The sequence below is a fragment of the Lynx rufus genome, unplaced genomic scaffold (assembly GCF_022079265.1).
Source record: "Lynx rufus isolate CCGP_SWC_20201006 ecotype Redwood Valley unplaced genomic scaffold, mLynRuf1.p SCAF_3, whole genome shotgun sequence".
Lineage (NCBI taxonomy): Eukaryota > Metazoa > Chordata > Mammalia > Carnivora > Felidae > Lynx > Lynx rufus.
In genome coordinates, this window is record NW_025814845.1 from 188396799 (window position 1) to 188415867 (window position 19069).

A 19069-nucleotide genomic window follows, 5' to 3' on the forward strand; every position below is an offset into this window, starting at 1 on the left:
TTTTTTTTTTCCTTATCACTGATTTTCAGCAATTTAATTATAATATACCTTGGTGTGATCTCTGTTTTTATTCTGCTTTGGAGTACCTACGGATTTATAGTTTTAATTTCTTTAAGTATTTTTTGTGATTTCTTCCTCCTGGCTCTTTAGTGGGGGCTCTAACATATACATTAGGCCATGTAAGATTGTATCAGAGGAAACTAATGCGCTGTTAAAGTTTTCTCAGGCTTTTTTCATCTGTGTAATTCATTTTGGATAGTTAACTAGTCAAGTGTCCTCAAATTCACTGATCTTACTTAGCATATAGGTTCTTCTCAACTAGTGTCATTTTTCACTTCTGAGATTGTATTTTTAATCTATAAAACCTCTATTTTGATCATTTTTATATTTTTATTTCTCTACTATTTTCCTCTACATTGTTGAACAATTTGTATAATATATTTTAACATGTTTGCTTGCTAATTAAATAACAGCTGTCACTTCTTGTTTTTCTTACAAGTCATATTTTCTTGCTTCTTTGGTTGGCAATCTTTAACAGCTTCATTGGTGTATAACCGGCATATAATAAAGTGAGTGTGTTTAAACAATACACTTTGATAAGTGCTGACCTGTATATACCCACAAAACCACCAACATAATCAAGATAAAGAATATATCCATCATTCGCCTGAAAGCTTCCTCATGCCCCTTCGGGGGCCCTTCCTTCTGCCTCTCCTCACTACTCTCATTTCCCAACGTGCCTGGACATTTTCGACTAGATGTTGGCCACTGTAAATTTTACACCATGGGTGCTGAATTCTGAGGTATTCTTTTAAAGAGTGCTGGACTTTAGTCTAGCACAGAGTTAAACTGTTTTAAATAAACGTGATCTGTTCAAGGCTCGCTTGTGGTTTTTGTTAGGGCAGTTCCAGAGCAGCCTTTAGTGTTAGACTAATGTGGTCCCACTACTGAGCTCTCTTTCTACTGCCCCATAGCGTATGAGGTCTCTCCATTCTGGCTCATAGAACACAAACTATTCCGAGCCCTACGAGCTCTGAGAATTGTTTGCCCTACTGCTTTCCTTCCCCATTCTTGTCATATTTTATACCATGCTTAGTACTCAGAGATTTGAGGAGATCACACTGGAAGGCTCCAGAGCTTTTTCTTGTTCCTTCTCTCTCTGTAGCTCCTTCCTCTCTAGGATTCCCCACAAATTCCAGACGCTTCCACTTCACCGAACTTTATTCTTCTGTTTCTTCAGCTCAAGCACACAAGTAGACTATGTTTTAGACCTTCTCCCTCCACTGGAGATGGTGTGATCTCAGGGCTCACCTACTCGGTTTCACTTCGGTAAGAGATTACAGTGTTCAGCTGCCTGTTATCCAGTGTCTGAGAGCAGCTGTTTTATAGATGTTGTCCAGTTCTTTAATTGTCAGCTGTTAGAAGCCAATTCCTATAGCAGCTAATCCTTCCTGGGCTGTAACGAGCCATTTCGAGCTTTTTTTTTTTTCTTTTGCATTTTATTTATTTTTTTCAATATATGAAGTTTATTGTCAAATTGGTTTCCATACAACACCCAGTGCTCATCCCAAAAGGTGCCCTCCTCAATACCCATCACCCACCCTCCCCTTCCTCCCACCCCCCATCAACCCTGAGTTTGTTCTCAGTTTTTAAGACTCTCTTATGCTTTGGCTCTCTTCCACTCTAACCTCTTTTTTTTTTTCCTTCCCCTCCCCCATGGGTTCCTGTTAAGTTTCTCAGGATCCACATAAGAGTGAAACCATATGGTATCTGTCTTTCTCTGTATGGCTTATTTCACTTAGCATCACGCTCTCCAGTTCCATCCATGTCGCTACAAAGGGCCATATTTCATTCTTTCTCATTGCCACGTAGTACTCCATTGTGTATATAAACCGCAATTTCTTTATCCATTCATCAGTTGATGGACATTTAGGCTCTTTCCATAATTTGAGCCATTTCGAGCTTTTAAAGGAGACTTGTGGGAGGGGCCTTGGTGGCTCAGTTGCTTGAGTGCCCGACTTTGGCTCAGGTCATGATTTCACGGTTTGTGGGTTCGAGCCCCGCGTCGGGCTTTGTGATGACAGCTTCAGATTCTCTGTCTCCCTCTCTCTCTGCTCTTCCCCCGCTAGTGCACTCGCTCTCTCTCTCTCTCCAAAATAAAAAACAAACATTAAAAATGTATACATATTAAAAGATAAAAGAGATTTGTATGTTTCCAACAGCCTATAAAATATCTCCCTTTTGGACCTATCTCCTCAATCTTCCGTTCTCTCTCTAAAGGGACAAGATCTAAATCTGGTGTCCAATTGGCTAATCTCAAATCATGAAATTCTATTTTCCTATACCTTGAAGGAGCTCTCTGATTCCGGTTCTCTGATAAAGTAGAAACGGTTAGTACCATGTCTCCCGCTCTCAACTCTAGAAATAAACATGCACATGAAAATGCTGAAGATTACAAAATGCATATAGTATAAATATGCTATTTATTTATGTGAACACATTAGGTCAATGTATTTATCGTGCAAGTATCAAGAAAAAGTATCAGAATATAAGTACTAGTTTGAATATATTCATTGTAGTATCTTTATCACATACAGTTTCACAAACCTGAACTCCCAAGGCCTTTCAAAAATGAGAGAATGAGTTTCCGGGCTTTACAGAATCATTTAAAATTGATCACTTACGAATTATCATTTTCCTGTCTGCCTGTGACTACATATTTTCTCATAAAAGAAGTTAATTGCATTTCATTTTATAAATTGCCGTCAGCATTATGGATGTAAGAATGTTTTTGAGTTAAGAGGGAGGAGATTGAAGGTCAGGGCCAGAGAGGCTGAGATGGTAGTTCATCTGGGTGAGAAGAAACGAAGCCTCTCCCCAACAGCACAGTGTCAATAAAGGATTTCTTTTCAAGTATATATTACTTTGCTTGCTGGATGGCCCCTGTCAAAGCTAGAAAAGGAGACCAAAATCCTTAGAGAGAAAGAGAGAAAGAAAATATGATGAAATCAATGGATGTGACGAAGTGTTCCAGAGTCACTTTCCTCAAGGTCTGAATACGGTTTTCGAAAAAAGCACTCCTAGGTTATGAATTTCAATTACTTCAAGTTCCTAGCACGTCATCATAGAGACAACTATAATGTGGCTCTTGCATTCAGTAGAGTCCTCCTGCCTCCTTTTCTCTTTCAGTCTGCTCTCTCTGTCTTTCTTAAGGAATGTGAGTCAAGTCACATCATTCCTTTCGCTCACGATTGAGACCGGTGTACTATGTTCTAGCCCAGCACCGACTGCAATGCAAATTCATTTCTGAACGTCCTGAAGGAACGAGAGCCTTGCCTAACGTACGGGCTGGTGCCAGAGGCCTCAGTACTGCTCCAGCTCCTTCAATATCCGGTAAATCACAGCTGGAAGAACTTGGGACGTCCGCTAAGTCTTAAATGTAGCGTGAGTATAAAGACACCTCCTGTGTCGGGTCGAAAGACAAGCCTTATTGGCAGCAATGTATGTTCGCAGAAGGCATGTTTTTTTCTTCATCGGAAGCACACCGCTAGGATTTTTGTGTTAGTTACAACGTTAGTTAAAGTGTAATAATTCGATGTTCACATGAGTTAACTCTATCCACAGGAAGGGACAAACTGAACTTTAACTGCCATTCTTATAAATCTATGCACAAGATTACAAACAGGTAAGATTAGAGACGACTTTTCCGAGTCTATCATCGCTGCTAAAAATAATTCAAAGTGAATTCACGTTAACAATGTGAGAGTAAATTACTGCGTAATTTATATATTTGAGAACAAAATATAGTACACAGTTTTTAACAGAAGTGGCTCACTAACCAGCCATGTGTTTGGAGTGGAGTGTATATAATTTAACTAAAGGGGCTTTATTTATTTATTTATTTATTTATTTATTTATTTTTGCAAAAGTAAAAGTTGGATCACATAATATGTTATAGTGCTCAATAAATTTCTCAAATGCATTTGTATTTCTAGGGATTTTCTTTTACACTTCTAACATTTTACTTCACTTTAATAAACAACAGAAATAATTTAAAATTCACCACCTATTTTCTCCACCAAATTTTCATCAACTCTCACCTATATGTAACTGGGAATATAAGTTTTGTGTGTGTGTGTTTATATGTTTAAATTTTATTATTATTAATTCCAGTGCAGTTAACATACAGTGTTATGTTCGTTTCAGGTGTACAATATAGTAATTCAACAGTTGCATGCATTACTCAGTGCTCATCAAGACAAGTGGACTCTTAATCCCCATCACCTATTTCACCCCTCCCCTCTGGTAACCATCTGTTTGTCCTCTCTAGTTAAAAGTCTGGGGTTTTTTGGTCTCTTTTTCTTCTCTGATCGTTTGTTTCTTAAATTCCACATATGAGTGAAATACTATGGTATTTGTCTTTGTCTGACTTTGCTTAGCATTATTCTCTCTAGATGCATCCATGTTGCTTCAAATGGCAAGATTTCATTCATTTTTTTATGGGTGAAAAAATATTCCACATGCACCGTATCTTCTTTATTCATTCATCTATCGATGGCCACTTGGGCTGCATCCATATATTTGCTATTATAAATAATGCCGCAATAAATATGGGGATGCATATCTCTCTCCAAGTTAATGTTTTGTATTCTTTGGGTAAACACCCAGTGGTGCGATTCCTGGATTTCTTTTTCTATTTTTCTTTTTTTTTTTTTTAACTTTGAGGCATCTTATAAAAAGCTGGCACTCATATACGTAAACTAACGAGAACTTAAAATTCATCACACATTGACTTCATTTACTAGCTTGACTTTCTAGTCAATCTTTAGCTTCACTGCCTTTGGCTGCTATATAAGGAGATCCTCCCTTGTCTGGATGATTTAAAAGCATAATTTGTCAATAAGCAGCTCTTATTTTTCCTTTATTAACAGTAGGGCTTACATCTACTATTAACGCTGCTTCTCGTTTTGTCACTTCAACCCCACCTCTCTGATATTCTCCATTGACGCAGATTTTGGTAGACTTCGGAAAGCTGGTCTTACTCGAGGCTCCACACGTTTCGTGGCTTGCACAACATAATGGCCTGTGAATCCTGCTGCGGCAACGGTCAGTCCAACTGCGACCGCTGTACTGGCAATGGCTGTGGCTCGGCGGCCCGGGCTCCACGCGGAGTGCAGTTCATCCCGGTCCAAAGCCACAGCCACCAATACCACGCCTCCACCAGACAGTGAGGTGGCCACCACCAGTAGGCACAGAACCGGTTTTTAATTTTTTTAGAACCTCCATTACTGTCTTCCACAGTGGCTGCACCAGTTTGCATTCCCCCCAACACTGCATGAGGGTTCCTTTCTTCCATATTCTCGCCAACACCTGTTTCTTGTGTTTTTGACTTTAGCCGCTCTGACAGGTATGCGTTGACATATCCCTGTGGTTCTCATTTGATTTCCCTGATGACAGTGATGTTAAGCATGTTTTCAAGTGTCCGTTGGCCATCTGGATGTCTTCTTTGGAGAAATGTCTGTTCATGTCTTCTGCTCATTTTTGAATTGGATTGTTTGCTTTTTTGAGTTGTACAACTTCTTTATGTATTTTGGACACGAACCCTTTATTGGAAATGTCATTTGCAAATGTCTTCTCTCATTCACTAGGTTGTCCTTTAGTTTTGTTGTTTCCTTTGCTGTGCAGAAGCTTTTTATCTTGATGTAGTCCGATAGTTTATTTTTGCTTATGTTTCCCTTGCCTCAGGAGACATATCTGAAAAGATGCTGCTATGATTTTTCTAGGATTTTTATGGTTTCAGTTCTCATATTTAGGTCTTGAATTCATTTTGAGTTTATTCTTTGTGTATGGTGTAAGAAAATGTCCAGTTTCCTTCTTTTGCATAGAGCTGACCAGTTTTCCCAGCACAATTTGTTGAAGAGACTATCTTTTCCCCATTGCATATTCTTGCCTCCTCTGTTGAAAATTAATTGATCATATAATTGTGGGTTTATTTCTGGGCTTTCTATTCTGTTCCATTGATCTATGTGTCTATTTTTATGTCAGTACCATACTGTTTTGATCACTACAGCTTTGTAATATAACTTGAAGTTTGGAATTATGACACTTCCAGCTTTGTTTTTGCTTTTTTCTTTTGTCATGATTGCTTTGGCTGTTCAGGGTCTTTTGTGGCTCCATACAAATTTTAGGACTGTTTGCTCTAGCTCTCTGAAAAATGTTGGTATTTTCATAGAGACTGCATTAAATGTGTAAATTGCTTGGGTAGTTTAGACTTCTTAACCATATTGTTCCTCTAATCCATGAGCGTGGAATGTCTTTCCATTTCTTTTTGTTGTCTTCAATTTCTTTGATTAATGTTTTATAGTTTTCAGCGCACAGACCTTTTACTTCATCGATGACATTCATTCCTAGGTATTTTGTTTTTTTCGGTACAATTGTACATGGGATTGATTCCTTAATTTCTCTTTTTGCTGCTTCATTATGAGTGTACAGAAATGCGACAGGTTTCTGTATACTGATTTTGTATCCTGCAACCTTACTGAATTCATTTGTCAGTTCTGGTAGTTTCTTGGTGGACTCTTTGGCATTTCCTATATGTAGTATTATGTCATCTGCAAATGGTGAAGGTTCTACTTCTTCCTTACCAGTTTGGATGGCTTCTATTTCTCTTTGTGGTCTGACTGCTGTGGCTAGGACTTCCAGTACTGTGTTGAATAAAAGTGTGTTTAACAAAGGACATCCTTGTTTTGTTCCTGACTTTACGGGGAAAGCTCTCAGTTTTTCACCACTGAGTCCAATGTTAGCTGTGGGTTTTTCCTAGCTGGCCTTTATTGTGTTGAGGTATGTTTCCTCTAACCTACTTCGTTGAGAGTTTTTACCATGAATGTATGTTATGGAGTATAAGTTTTTTAAAATATCAGCTGAATTTAAAGTTTTAGCTTGTATGAGATATTCCATTCTCTATCCCAAGAAGGCTATGGTCTAAGTATCTATTATGAATAAAGTAAATAGTATTTTTTCCCAGTTTCTTGAGAAATAGCTGACTTCCCTGTAGAAATAATAAATTTTGCAGTAAAAAGTTTTTACGTTCCTCTTCCCAAGAAAGATTTTCTCGTACAATTAAATGACACCTCTAAAACTCATGAGTATATTAATAAAAAGCATGAACTTACTTATTTCACCATTTCAATAATGAGGAATAAGATGTCAAGAAGTACTATTATCCCTTGACCAAGGGGGAAAAGAAAACCCAATCATCACCAATACCTATGACCTAAAACAGATGTTTTAGATAGATGTTCCTAAGCACCTAGCTCCCCAATACTTGACCAACTAGCTCTAATTCAGTAAAACAAGTGCACGACATCTACTTACACCATTACATCAAGATAATGAAGCATGACGCTAGTGTTTGGCTATGCCTGAACAACTGCTGGTGACCAAAAATGCAGGCAGGTGCTTGAGACCCCAAAGCAAGGAAGAGTCAGTTCATTCATGAGTTATTATTTCTGTGGCATCAGCTTGTGACAGGGACTAACAGACACAGGGATTTCTAAAGGGGAGGCAAGCCAAGAAGGGCCAAGTTACCAACATCTATGAGACTCTGCCAAGTCACCCATCCACTTCCGGATGGCGGGGGCATTCCAAAAGGGCTACCTGGCCAAAATGTGCACAAACAGCAGAGCGAGGGCACCATCTGATTCACAGTGTTCAGACCACGACAGCAGCAGCATAGACCACAAGGGCCAATTTCTGTGGGAGTGCTTATAAAAAGGCATTTACACTGACAGGAAGTGTTAAACTGTTCACGAATGACAAAGACGAAGACAGTCATTTCTGATCTCCCACATTCCAGCTGGTTATTAATGTCTTACACCCTCTTCTGGAGGGAAGCGCTTTCTTAAGGTGGGCACTCCCTCATTTTTGTGGCCTCACAGTGATGAAATATATATATGAAATACAGACTGTTGATAGTAAGAGTACATCAAACCTGGGGCAAGATAAGCTTTATCTAAGAGGGCCAGCTGCATTAGGAGACAGGTCTGGGGAATGTGACCACTTGGGGTCTCCTGGGATCCCCCAATTCCAATGGGGCTTCATTTCCTTCTAAATGGTTTATGTGGATGAGATATCCTACATGCATTTGCTTTTAAATCTTTTCTTTGGTTTACATCTTTCCTAAAAGGAAAAAATGGAACACTATTCCTTGCGTAATATTCCATTTACAACGTGTTTTACAAAGATAAGAACTGTGAAAAACTGTTAAAATTTCAAAGGGCAATCATAAGTGATAATTTCCTGAGAAGTGCATAGCTCAAGTGAGTGCTGAAGTTTACTAAGAGTAAATTGGACAAAATATCCTCATTTCCATTTTTTAGGTAAGGTATCTAGCCAAGCAGATCACAGAAATGTGTAGACACAGTACTGAGGTACAACAACAAGGCATCTGACCAGCCATCGCATGATATTCTCAAGAAACGTACAGAGGAATATGGTGGGCTGACGGAGTAAAGGGTCAGTGATACACTGGACGGATGTTTATGGTAGAATGACAGAACACTTCTATTAATGATTTCATAAATTAAACCAAGAAATCCAAACTGAAGGGAGATACAGCTTCTAAGAATACAAACTGTTTTCACACTCTTCCTCTGAGAACAAATAGAAAAGTTGTGAGAAAAAACAAAACAAAACAAAACATCTACATGAAGACACGGGAGAACTACCAAGGCAGCAGGAACTTGTGCTAAAGACTCAAAAGGTAAGGAAAGCTCATAGTCAAGATCTAGACTAGGTGATGTTTTTCCTTTTGAAGCATTTGTGTGCACAACAGAGAGGCTGAAAAGGTGGGAGAAGACAGCGACTGAAGCCACAAGTACAGAGCTATTATCGATCCCATAGAGGTGAGAGGTTCAGGGGAGAGATTTGGAGTTTGACCTCAGTCGAGCAGAAGGGGCCCTCATAAACGTTCTCAAATTTCAGTTGGGATTTTGAAGAGCTCTGCCCTGAGAGAAAGGGTAGACGGGAAATAGACCCGCTCTTAGAAGAAGAATGAAGCCCAGATTTCAGATAGCTTGACCCGAGACGGATTTATAATTATCGGCCCCTGGCCTAACTGGCCATGAGAAGCAAAACTGAATCCTCACTGAAGGATGACAATTTCATCCCAAAGTTCAAAGTATCCTCATACTTCTTCATTCATAATACATGGCTCTTAATAAAAAGTAAGCAGCGATACGAAGCTTGCCCAAATAGTGAGCAAAAGTCATGAGAAACAAACAGACCACATTGAAGAATCCACCGTACAGGAAATCTAGACATTGTATTAATAAAGATGTGGAGCTTAAAAGCAACGGATTATTTTGTTCAAAAACCTACATATCAGTGTGCAGAATGTGGGCAAGTAACTGGAAATAAAAAATACTCCAATAGAAATTTTAGAACTGAAAAAGACACAGTGGAGAATTAAGCTGAAATCAGTAAAAAAAAAAAAAAAAAAAAGGTAAAAAAATCCTCAACTGTTTAAAAATTAATACCCTTATATGAGAAATCATAAAGAGTTAGAAAATATTTTGAACTGATAATAAAAATACGAAGTTCAAAACCTGGGGGATGAATGCAGAAGCTATGTGTAAAAAGTAGTTTAAACCTTAAGGGCAGGTATCAGGAAATTAGAAGGCCCGAAGCCCTTTGTCAGCAAGTGCTAACGTTGAAGCATGCGTGTTTTCCGACATGGCAAGTCCTCTCCGAGTTTCACAACAAATGAAAACGTGTACTTACGTGCACCAAAAGACATGCATCACAGAAAGGTATTTTTTTTAATTACCGGAAATCGGAATAAACGCTAACGTACATCGGTAGTTAGACGAGATACAGAAATCAGGGTGTGCAGACAAAAGTGGGATGCTTTAACGCAGTAAAGGCTAACGTGGATGAATCTCCAAATGTTCCTTCAAGGGAAGCCATTCATGATACGTACGGTAACATTCCCGTTTTACAAAATCCAAAGCGAGCAAGCAAAAAATTCCCCTACCACGTTGAGGCGGCCAGTGTTACCTTTCGGGAGAAGGACAGCGTCGGTGCAGGGACGCAGTGGGGGCTTCTGGAGTCATGATAATAATCTACTTCGTGACCTACGTCCTGGTTGCATGAATGCAGTTACTTGACGAACGGTCTTTCAGTCTCCAAACATCAAGGATACACAAGGTCTGGCCTTAGCAGCAGTTCGGTCAAAAAGATTTAAGGTAAAGATCGGGAAACAAAGCCATGAGGCAGTGTGAGGAACGAGTGAAGTTTGACCGAGAGAAGGGATGATGTGGGAACACGATCTGTGGGCACCTGTAAGTACCGGCTTGTCCAACGGGAGGGCAGTTACCCTCAGCTCTGGAAGACGCTTTCCAGCATGGTCAGGGAAGGTTACAGAGACTCAAATTTTGATTTAATATACTAAATATTCTAAGTCTATTGTAACGTCACATTAGTGTACATTAAATAAGTACATTTAACATACTGGGTGCGTATAATACACGTAACACGATGCAGGTAATAACAATCGCCGAGTAACGGAACACACGGTCTCTCCAACAAGGACGGTCTCGGGCACTGAACGTGGTAACAAAGGCAGAATGGCCAGCTTCCAGGAAAAAGTGGAGGACGTTCCTGCCAGATCCCTAAAGCCCTCTCCGTCACCCTCAGATTCGATGCCTATGTTAAACATAGAACCATGATAAAGAAAAACCTTACCCTTAATCGCGTAGTGGAGATCTCCGCTTTTAAAATATCGGGATCGTACTTAGTGCTGGATGAAGATCCTGAGAATACTTTTCAAAGAGAAAAAAGAAAAAAAAAAAAAAGAACTTTTACCAGTTGTAGAACTAGCTCTCAGCTTGGAATTTACAAACTCTAAAAACGAGATTTACATGCTTTTGTGGATACTTACTTTATAACTCCTTTATTGTCATTCATCAGACACCTAAATATAAAAAGTAGTCTTCAAACCTTTATACTTTTTTTTAAAAAAAAACTCAAGAAAGAGGAATGCCTTAAAGACCACGGAGCCTACTGGTTTCTGGATTTCACACCTATGTACGAACTCTCAGAGGACCTTCCTGTGCACACGGTTTGCCAGAGCTGTGCGTTACCCAGAAACCGGTAGTTTAAGCAGAGCTTCTGAGCCGCTCACATCAAGACTGCTTCTTTAAACAAACCAGCTCCAGGCGATCCATTTCTGAGATGTAAGCGGGTGATCGACAGAAAACTTCATTCCAGCCAACAGTTCTAGCTCCTCCCGCTAAAATACTGCACAAGAGCAGCAAAGGGGGCCGAATTATTTGCCTTGACCCGCAGAGGTAAACATTAACTCATAAATAAGTAAACGGCAATCAGGCAGAGGAGTGAAAACCACCAGGGACTGATGACCCACAAATGAGGGAGCGACTGCTGCCTGGACGGAGGGGAGGCGCCCTGCCGAGAAGTCTGCGGGGTACCCTCGCCCTCTCTCCTGGCTTCCGGGGACTTTCTCGGCCTAGGAAGGGACAGGCCTCAACAGGCAACTCCAGCGAAACGCAGGTGGCCTTCTCTTAGCTACACTTTGGTCCCCATTCTCACAGTCTGAACAGCCACACTGCACTTACAGCTTGTGTGAGAACTTGACTTCTCCTTATAGGCGTCATTTAATCGTACATATTCATCGAGGGCCAGGGCCAGTCTTTGCTCCTTCACGTGGTACAGCTCCTTCTGTGTCCTGAGAGCATCCTGGGCCACCGAGAGATAGTCCTTGAGCATCTTCTCCTGTTCCCCCCTCCACTGTTTCCGTGGATCTTCGATCTGTGTGGTTTCTGAAAATACACCAGGTGGGTTATCGTTTAGAATTTAATGATTTTTTTTTTTTGGATTATTTAAGCTTTAAAAAAAAAAAAAAACTTACCAGCTTTAAGTCTTATATACTCTAGGCAGTTTGTTGGTTATTTGTGAAGTGACTTCTCCAGAAATCTGATACGAGTTTTATTTATCCCCAGGGCTCCCCACAGTCCACTCCCTTTCAGATCGTTAACAGTTTATCCTCACTGGGAAGCCATCCTACACCAAGTTGCCAAAGTCGGCTTCCTTAGCTGGGGTCCCGCCATTCCTCTCAAGAATTCTCTGGCTCCCCAACACCCACAGAATAAAAGCCAAGCTATTTATGCCGGCATTCAAGGCCCTGTGTGATCTGAACCCAATCTGCTTCCCACGGTGCATGTTTCCATTAACTTAATCCGGGACGCCATGTTGCCCTCTACATCAGCGCCACTCAGAGTCTCTGCGGGCAGACTACACGGGTCCCCGAACTCTCTCACACGTCCACTGCAAAAAGTAGAGAAGTCACGAGGAAACATTTTGAAATCTTCATAGCAATTTTATATAGTTATTGTATAGTGATGACTCTAATAATATTGGGGCTTGCATTTTCTACTTTCTTTTCCCTTTTTTCAAGGAATTCATTTTTACTGTACTTTACAAAAATATCTGTCATTCCACAGTGGGTTTGACATTTAAAAACAAGCCCAACACAGAAGCCAAAAAGCCAAACCAAAGCCTGGTCCTGGTTGAAGAACACTCTACGGCCCGGTTCTTGGTTCTGCAGTCTTGGATACTAGAATCGCCCAGAGAGCTCTTACAAAAAGAAAATCCCGGCCCATTAGAGTTTCTGTGGGTAGAACCCAAGCAATGGCGGGTTTCAAAGTTCCACAAGAGATTCCAACGAACCCCTCTGCAATGGCCCACACGCTGCCTTCTCCACGAAATTATCCAAACGATCCAATCTCGAGCTTGCCCAAACTTGCCCGCCCTGCCTCGCCCATTCCTCCCCACGGAAACCGCAAAGAAGGCTCTGGCCAGCGCTCTCTCCTTCGCTCCTCCTGCCTCCTGACCGAACCAGGGGCTTCCCCCTGTGGCCCTGCAAGCATGGACAGGGGGACTGTGGTACAACTTCCTTCCATGGCACCGACCTCCCTGTGCTGACAGGCAGTCACCTCTCTGAATTCAATCAGTTACCGCCAAAACAGGTGTGTCAAAACGGGTCGGCCGCTGTATGAATACGAGAACCTGTTCCCGACCAATTAGGACAGGAAAATTAATTTGTTAGTTTGCTGGAATGTTCCATGACACGTGCTGTTTAAGGTGTTTTGCGTGTGAAGCCCGATCTTCCGGCACCCCAACTCCGTATTACTGGTTGGCCCCGGAGGCTGCAGTAAGTCAAAACCCAGACAGTGATATGAGGGGATCTGACGTGGACCACGAGAACCTCTAGGGGCCAGGCTGGTTCTGGAAACGTCTAACTAATGTGGTGTCTGGGGATAAGGGATAACACTAAACTGGAGTGGTTCAGCTATGAACCCTGGGTCCCCTTAGGGCTTAGAGAGGCTTTGGATGATTTACAAAATGGCCTGAGTTAGCCAGACACATTGCAGCCGCTGACTCGGGCCTAGAATCTCTGCTTCACCATCACTGGTACAAAAAGTTGAGCGTCCTCTAAAGTAGTATTTTGAACTCTCATTTTGCTTTAAAGTCTCGTTTGGTTTATTTATTTTGAGAAAGAGAAAGAGGAGTGCAAGCAGGGGTGGGGCCGAGAGACAAGGAGAGACAGAGAATCTCAAGCAGGCTCTGCACCGCCAGCATGGAGCCTCGATGTGGGGCTCCATACTGGAACCGTGAGATCGTGACCTGGGCCGAATCCAAGAGTTGGATGCTTAACCGATTGAGCCACCCAGGTGTCCCCTGAGCTCTAATTTTTAAAGACGTAAATATTGCAACATGCCAAAGAGGCATATTTCATGTAACTATGGGAAAAAAACCATGCTGGAGTCAATGTCTAAAGAGACGTAGGAGGGGACAGTCCCGGTTGGACAGCCCCTCCAGCCCAGAATCCTCAAGGACATCATCACGGTGGGGCAGCCCAGCCACCTTGGAGAATAAGGAGAACGGGCAGCTGTCAGCTAATTAAGAGCCTGAACTTCTCTTTTTTCTTTTTCTTTTTTACACTTATTTATTTTTGAGAGACAGAGACAGACAGAGCCCAAGTGGGGGAAGGGCAGAGAGAGGAGGAGGCACAGAATCCGAAGCAAGCTCCAGGCTCTGAGCTGTCAGCACAGAGCCCGACGCGAGGCTCGAACTCACAAACCGTGAGATCATGACCTGAGCTGAAGTCGGAGGCTTAACTGACTGAGCCACCCAGGCGCCCCAAGAGCCTAAACTTCTCAAGTGACGATATTCATTACAACTCAGCTCTCCGGCTATCCAAGCATTTCCAACATGTAAACGCCATCTGACTCAAAGTCCAGAACTCATCCTCTAACGAATGGGAATTTATGGTCTTAGAAAAGTTTGCCCCATTGTGGATGACCTGTAATAATCCTCACCTCCTCATATTCCTGACCCTTGAATACGGGCTAGACCTAGTAATCTGCTTCTAACGCGTACAACAGGGATGGCACTTGGGACTAGATTACAAAAGGCCGTGCGGGCCACCTTGTGCGTGCCCTCCCTCCCTGGCTCCTGGCTTTCCTTCCGCGGTGAAGCAAACCGCCATGTCGTAAGCTGTGCTATGGGGAGGCCCACGTGACAAGAAATGAGGGGGGCCGCTGGCCCACAGCCAACAAGGACCTGAATCCTGACAACCACCACGTGAGTGAGCGTGGAGGCGGATCCTCCCCCAGCAAACCTGGCTGACACCCTGAGGACAGACAGCCTGTGACGCGGCGAGCCGGAGGATCCCGCGAAGCCTTGCCTGGACTCATCACCCGCAGGAACCATGAGGTAATAAGTGTATTGTGAGCCACTGGGTTTGGGGGCGATGTGTCCCAGTGAGATATATAACTAATAAGCTACACAACTAAAGGGATGGTACAAAAACAAAGTGCAGGGGAACAACTTGAGATATTCGTAAGTTGCAATAGTTACAGGAAGATATGTACCCCGAGTTCTCCCTCAGTATCTTCAGAGGTTTCGTCTACTCGTATTTTCTCTACATATTGGGGAACTGGTGTAGTTTCAATAAAATACCTGTCGATGGCTAAATTGCCACAAAACACTGAAAGTAACGTTGACATTTAAATGAATAAAGTGCAATAATAATAATAATAATAATAAACGATGAGCGTTTATTTGGACAGATCAGCAGAAACACTCCAGTAGGCTGGTTTAAATACTATATGCTACAAGAGCTGCGGCGGAACATTTACATTTCTGAAATGCCGTACAAATCAAATGTGAGCTACAAAGAGGGTTCCCGAAGGCACCTCCGAAGGCTTCATAAAGTAGGATCGTGCTTCATCTCCATTGGTTGTATTTGCTGAACGGACTGTGAAGAATTTTTATTAAATGTAAATACTAAAAAAGTGCATTATAAAAATGTGGTATGTTAGTGTTAAGACCTGGTGACCCTGGGAAGTCACCGTGTCAGAATGCTGTATAATTTGCATGATGTCTGCGAACATGTCACGTACCTCGAGGGAACCGACATGGCGTCAGTTTTAGATGTGGGACTTTACAGACAGAGAACACGGTTGTGAGTTCTAAGAGCTTTACCATGGAAGATCACATCAGATTCTTGAAAGGAACGTGATTTCTGTCTATCACGCCTATTTCTGTCCTTTCTGTCGTGCTCGGGAAGAATGGATGAAACAAACATGAGTAGCTTTCCTTGTCTTCCTTTCTAGAAAATATCCGCTATGCTTATTATCTGTTGTTACTTCTGCAGACAAGTACCGACCATCTGCTACACACAACAGGGAAACAAGATGTTCAGGCATGAGTCCCTCCTTCCAAGAACTTACAAAATACAGAAAAACTTCTGACACATGAATTAAACACACACACACACACACACACACACACACACACACACGTCTGTGCAGTAAAAAGTGATAAAAGCCTTGAGAGGAGAATGCGGTGCCACGGCCGTTTAGAGACACAGGGCTTTCTCTGGTTGAAAAGGAACGTTCCATGCAACAGGCAGTGACGGAACCGGGTTTTGGAAGGTTCCAGACAATGGCCCCTCAGGACTTGGCCCCTGTTGACTTCTCCAGTCACCTCCCAAGACCCCCACAAAGACACACACCAGCCTTCAGCTGCTCTGCATTTCTTTCTTTCGTCAAGCCCTGCTTTCTGTGGCCTCTCTAGACCTCGGCTTTAACTTGTGGTCTCTCTTCTTCCGGGAAGGTATCCTTCTCCCAACCCTCAAACCCTACCCCAGCCCCTCTTCCCCCAGGCCTGGTTCACTCAGTCATTCTTTGGGTATCAGCTCAAAGCACTGTCTCTAGCAGCCTCAGCGACACCCTTCAGGACATCCGAAACAGGGCACTTTTACGTGTTCTCCTTTGAATTTTTTTTTTTCAACGTTTTTTTTATTTATTTTTGGGACAGAGAGAGACAGAGCATGAACGGGGAGGGGCAGAGAGAGAGGGAGACACAGAATTGGAAACAGGCTCCAGGCTCCGAGCCATCAGCCTAGAGCCTGACGCGGGGCTTGAACTCACGGACCTCGAGATCGTGACCTGGCTGAAGTCGGACGCTTAACCGACTGCGCCACCCAGGCGCCCCACGTGTTCTCCTTTGTTCTGCTGGCCCGATGGGTGGTTCTTTCCACAGGCTACTGTATTTTCTCATTTCTTCCCCCATACTCCAAGAGCCTGTGGTTTCTTGAATACCAGGTTAATAAACATGAAACTCCATTTGTAAGCGATGGCGGACCACAAAGGTTCTAAGCAAGGCCGGGAAAGGATCTCGGCTGTATGTGAGGAAGAACGTCTGACAGAAATGTGAGGTCCTACCATCTCTGCGCAACTCAGCACTAACTCTACAGAAGAGTCTGTATAATTGTGCAGCAAGTTTTTTTGATAAAAGATTATATGGTAAGTGAAAAGAGCTTATAAAACCGTATGCATACTACTCCCACTTGTGATATAAAATTATATTTAAAATTCTTCTGTGTGTCTGTTTGTAGTAATATGAAGTCTGGAAGGATACACACGAAGAGACTTAGAATACTTAGTTCTCTTTGGGTGGTGTGAATATGGACAATACTTTTCTTCCTTTGATTTGCCTGTATTTTCTATTTTTCTCCTATGCACGTGCATCACTTTTATGCAATTTGTTTTTTTAAAAAAAGAGACAGAAAGCAAAGGCAAAGGTAATGAGGGTCTGAATTAGGAAAATGACAGTGGAAAAGAGGTTAGAGGAGCAAATGTGGAATTACATAACAGATAAAAGTTCTGTAAGAACTGACAAAATGATTCTACATTTTTCAAGTTAATAATCATGAAGACTGTAATGTATCAAAAAATAATAAAGTCAAAGGGAAAACAGAAGAATCCCATTTTGTACTTGTTTGTTTGCAAGTTTTGATGACAACAGACGCGGCAGTGTCCTATAAATGAAATGTCTGACAAAATATTAGAGGACGCTCGAAGCCACAAATAAAGACAGAAGAGTCGTTCACACGGGAAGGGCAAAGAACAATAGTCCGGCAGATAAATGACAGCACGCTGGGGAATGAGGGTGAGGTCACATCTTCGGGGAGTGACAAGATACAGGGACTCTCAATACGTGGCAAATGAGGGGAGAGGGGGAACAGTCTGCAGGAAGGAAGGCTACAGGTTCAGGAGGAAAGGCACGGTCATCTACGCCAACCCTACCTCTGGGTGGAAGGAAAGGATCGCTGCGACTGAGAATAGATCCCGGAAGTGAAATATGTGGATTATTACAGATCAGTGATACTGACAACTGTTAGTTACTCTCACTAAAAACGAGTATCATTACCACTGAAGTTTGTTTTACTCGCATGTCTTAAGTGCCTAGAATGTTTCTTTATAAAATATCCTAACGGTTTCCCCTCCTAGGGAAACATAAAGGATAAAATAAGACACAGATGAAACAGGAGGGTCCCAAATTTATTTCCCTTCTCCTAAAGGAAACAGCTCCACATAAAATATCGCCAACACTTGAGGAATTTTCATCAAATTTAAACACAACAGGTGTTGCTTCGCAACTAATCCAGAGCAGTTTGGCTCAGCTAACACGGGGTAAGCGCACGCTGTCCGGTCCCTCCTACTGACTACAACTAAAAACCGAGGACAGCAGAACAAAACAACAAGAACAACAGCGACAATGTCCGGAAAACAATCAAAGCAAGACTCGGCACAGTAAGTAAGAGCAAGGAGGATCGTGGAAGGAAGCTGGAACTCGCAGAAGCATCACATGGCAGTGAGTCCTATCTTGTTGTTTTACACATCCCTCACCTCTGGTGCTTCCCATACCCCCAGGTACTGCAAATGGGTGCAGCCCGACCCGGCTCTGTCTTGTCGGAGGACCGGCAGGGAGAGGGGGTGCCGAAGGGCGCGTCTCCCACGACCATCCGGAGAAGCCCGGGAAAACGGGCTGAACCCCGTGGCGGCCAACGGTGGTGGCGTGGTCCCCCCTGCACCAGCTCGTCTCCTGTCCGCTCTGTCCTGAGGAGCGGCCGGCAGCGTGTGGCGAGGCTAAAGCCAGAGAGTACCTGCTAGAATGCCCAGACGAGAGGCTCCACAGAGCCAGAGGGCATGGGGCGAGATGGCAGAGAGGAGAGTTGGGAGAGTGTCTAGGTCGGCCCTTGTTAAATTCGGTTATTTGCTTCTTAGTGTGGATTTCCAAGAGTTCTGTGTCTGGCCTGGATATGGCTTCTCTGTCAGATGAAGGCACGAATATTCATCCACGATACCATGTGCTATCAGTATCCGATTCCTTAGAAATATGCTGAGTGAAAGATTCCATTCACGGAATCAAATGTACTCAGTGTACGTGAGGTTCTGGAACACGCAAAACTAACCCATCCTGATAGAAGTCAGGACGATCCGTAGCAGTGGGGAGGGGGGTGATTGGAAGGGACAGGAAAGAACTTAGGGGGGTGATCCGCATCTTGACCGGAGCGGCCGTGACAAAAGATTTATTCATTTGCCACAATTCACCCAGGTGCACTTAAGAGCTGTATATTTTCTATCAATGAGACCTCCATTATCAAAAGAAAGACAAAAACATTAAGGCACAACTCTAAAGC

At 42.7% G+C, this 19069-nt stretch overlaps 1 protein-coding gene and 1 pseudogene across 1 annotated transcript in view; both read right to left on the reverse strand.

Moving 5' to 3' along the window:
- Positions 1-19069, reverse strand: part of WWC2 (WW and C2 domain containing 2) — a 205165-nt gene that overhangs the window by 81079 nt on the left and 105017 nt on the right. The window contains exons 3-4 of the mRNA XM_047091855.1: positions 11634-11837; positions 10744-10820 (exon numbers count right to left, since the gene is read on the reverse strand). Coding sequence (XP_046947811.1) covers positions 10744-10820; positions 11634-11837 — 281 coding nt within the window. The remainder of the gene's footprint in view (positions 1-10743; positions 10821-11633; positions 11838-19069) is intronic.
- On the reverse strand, positions 4795-6405 carry LOC124520422 (mitochondrial import inner membrane translocase subunit TIM14-like; annotated as a pseudogene).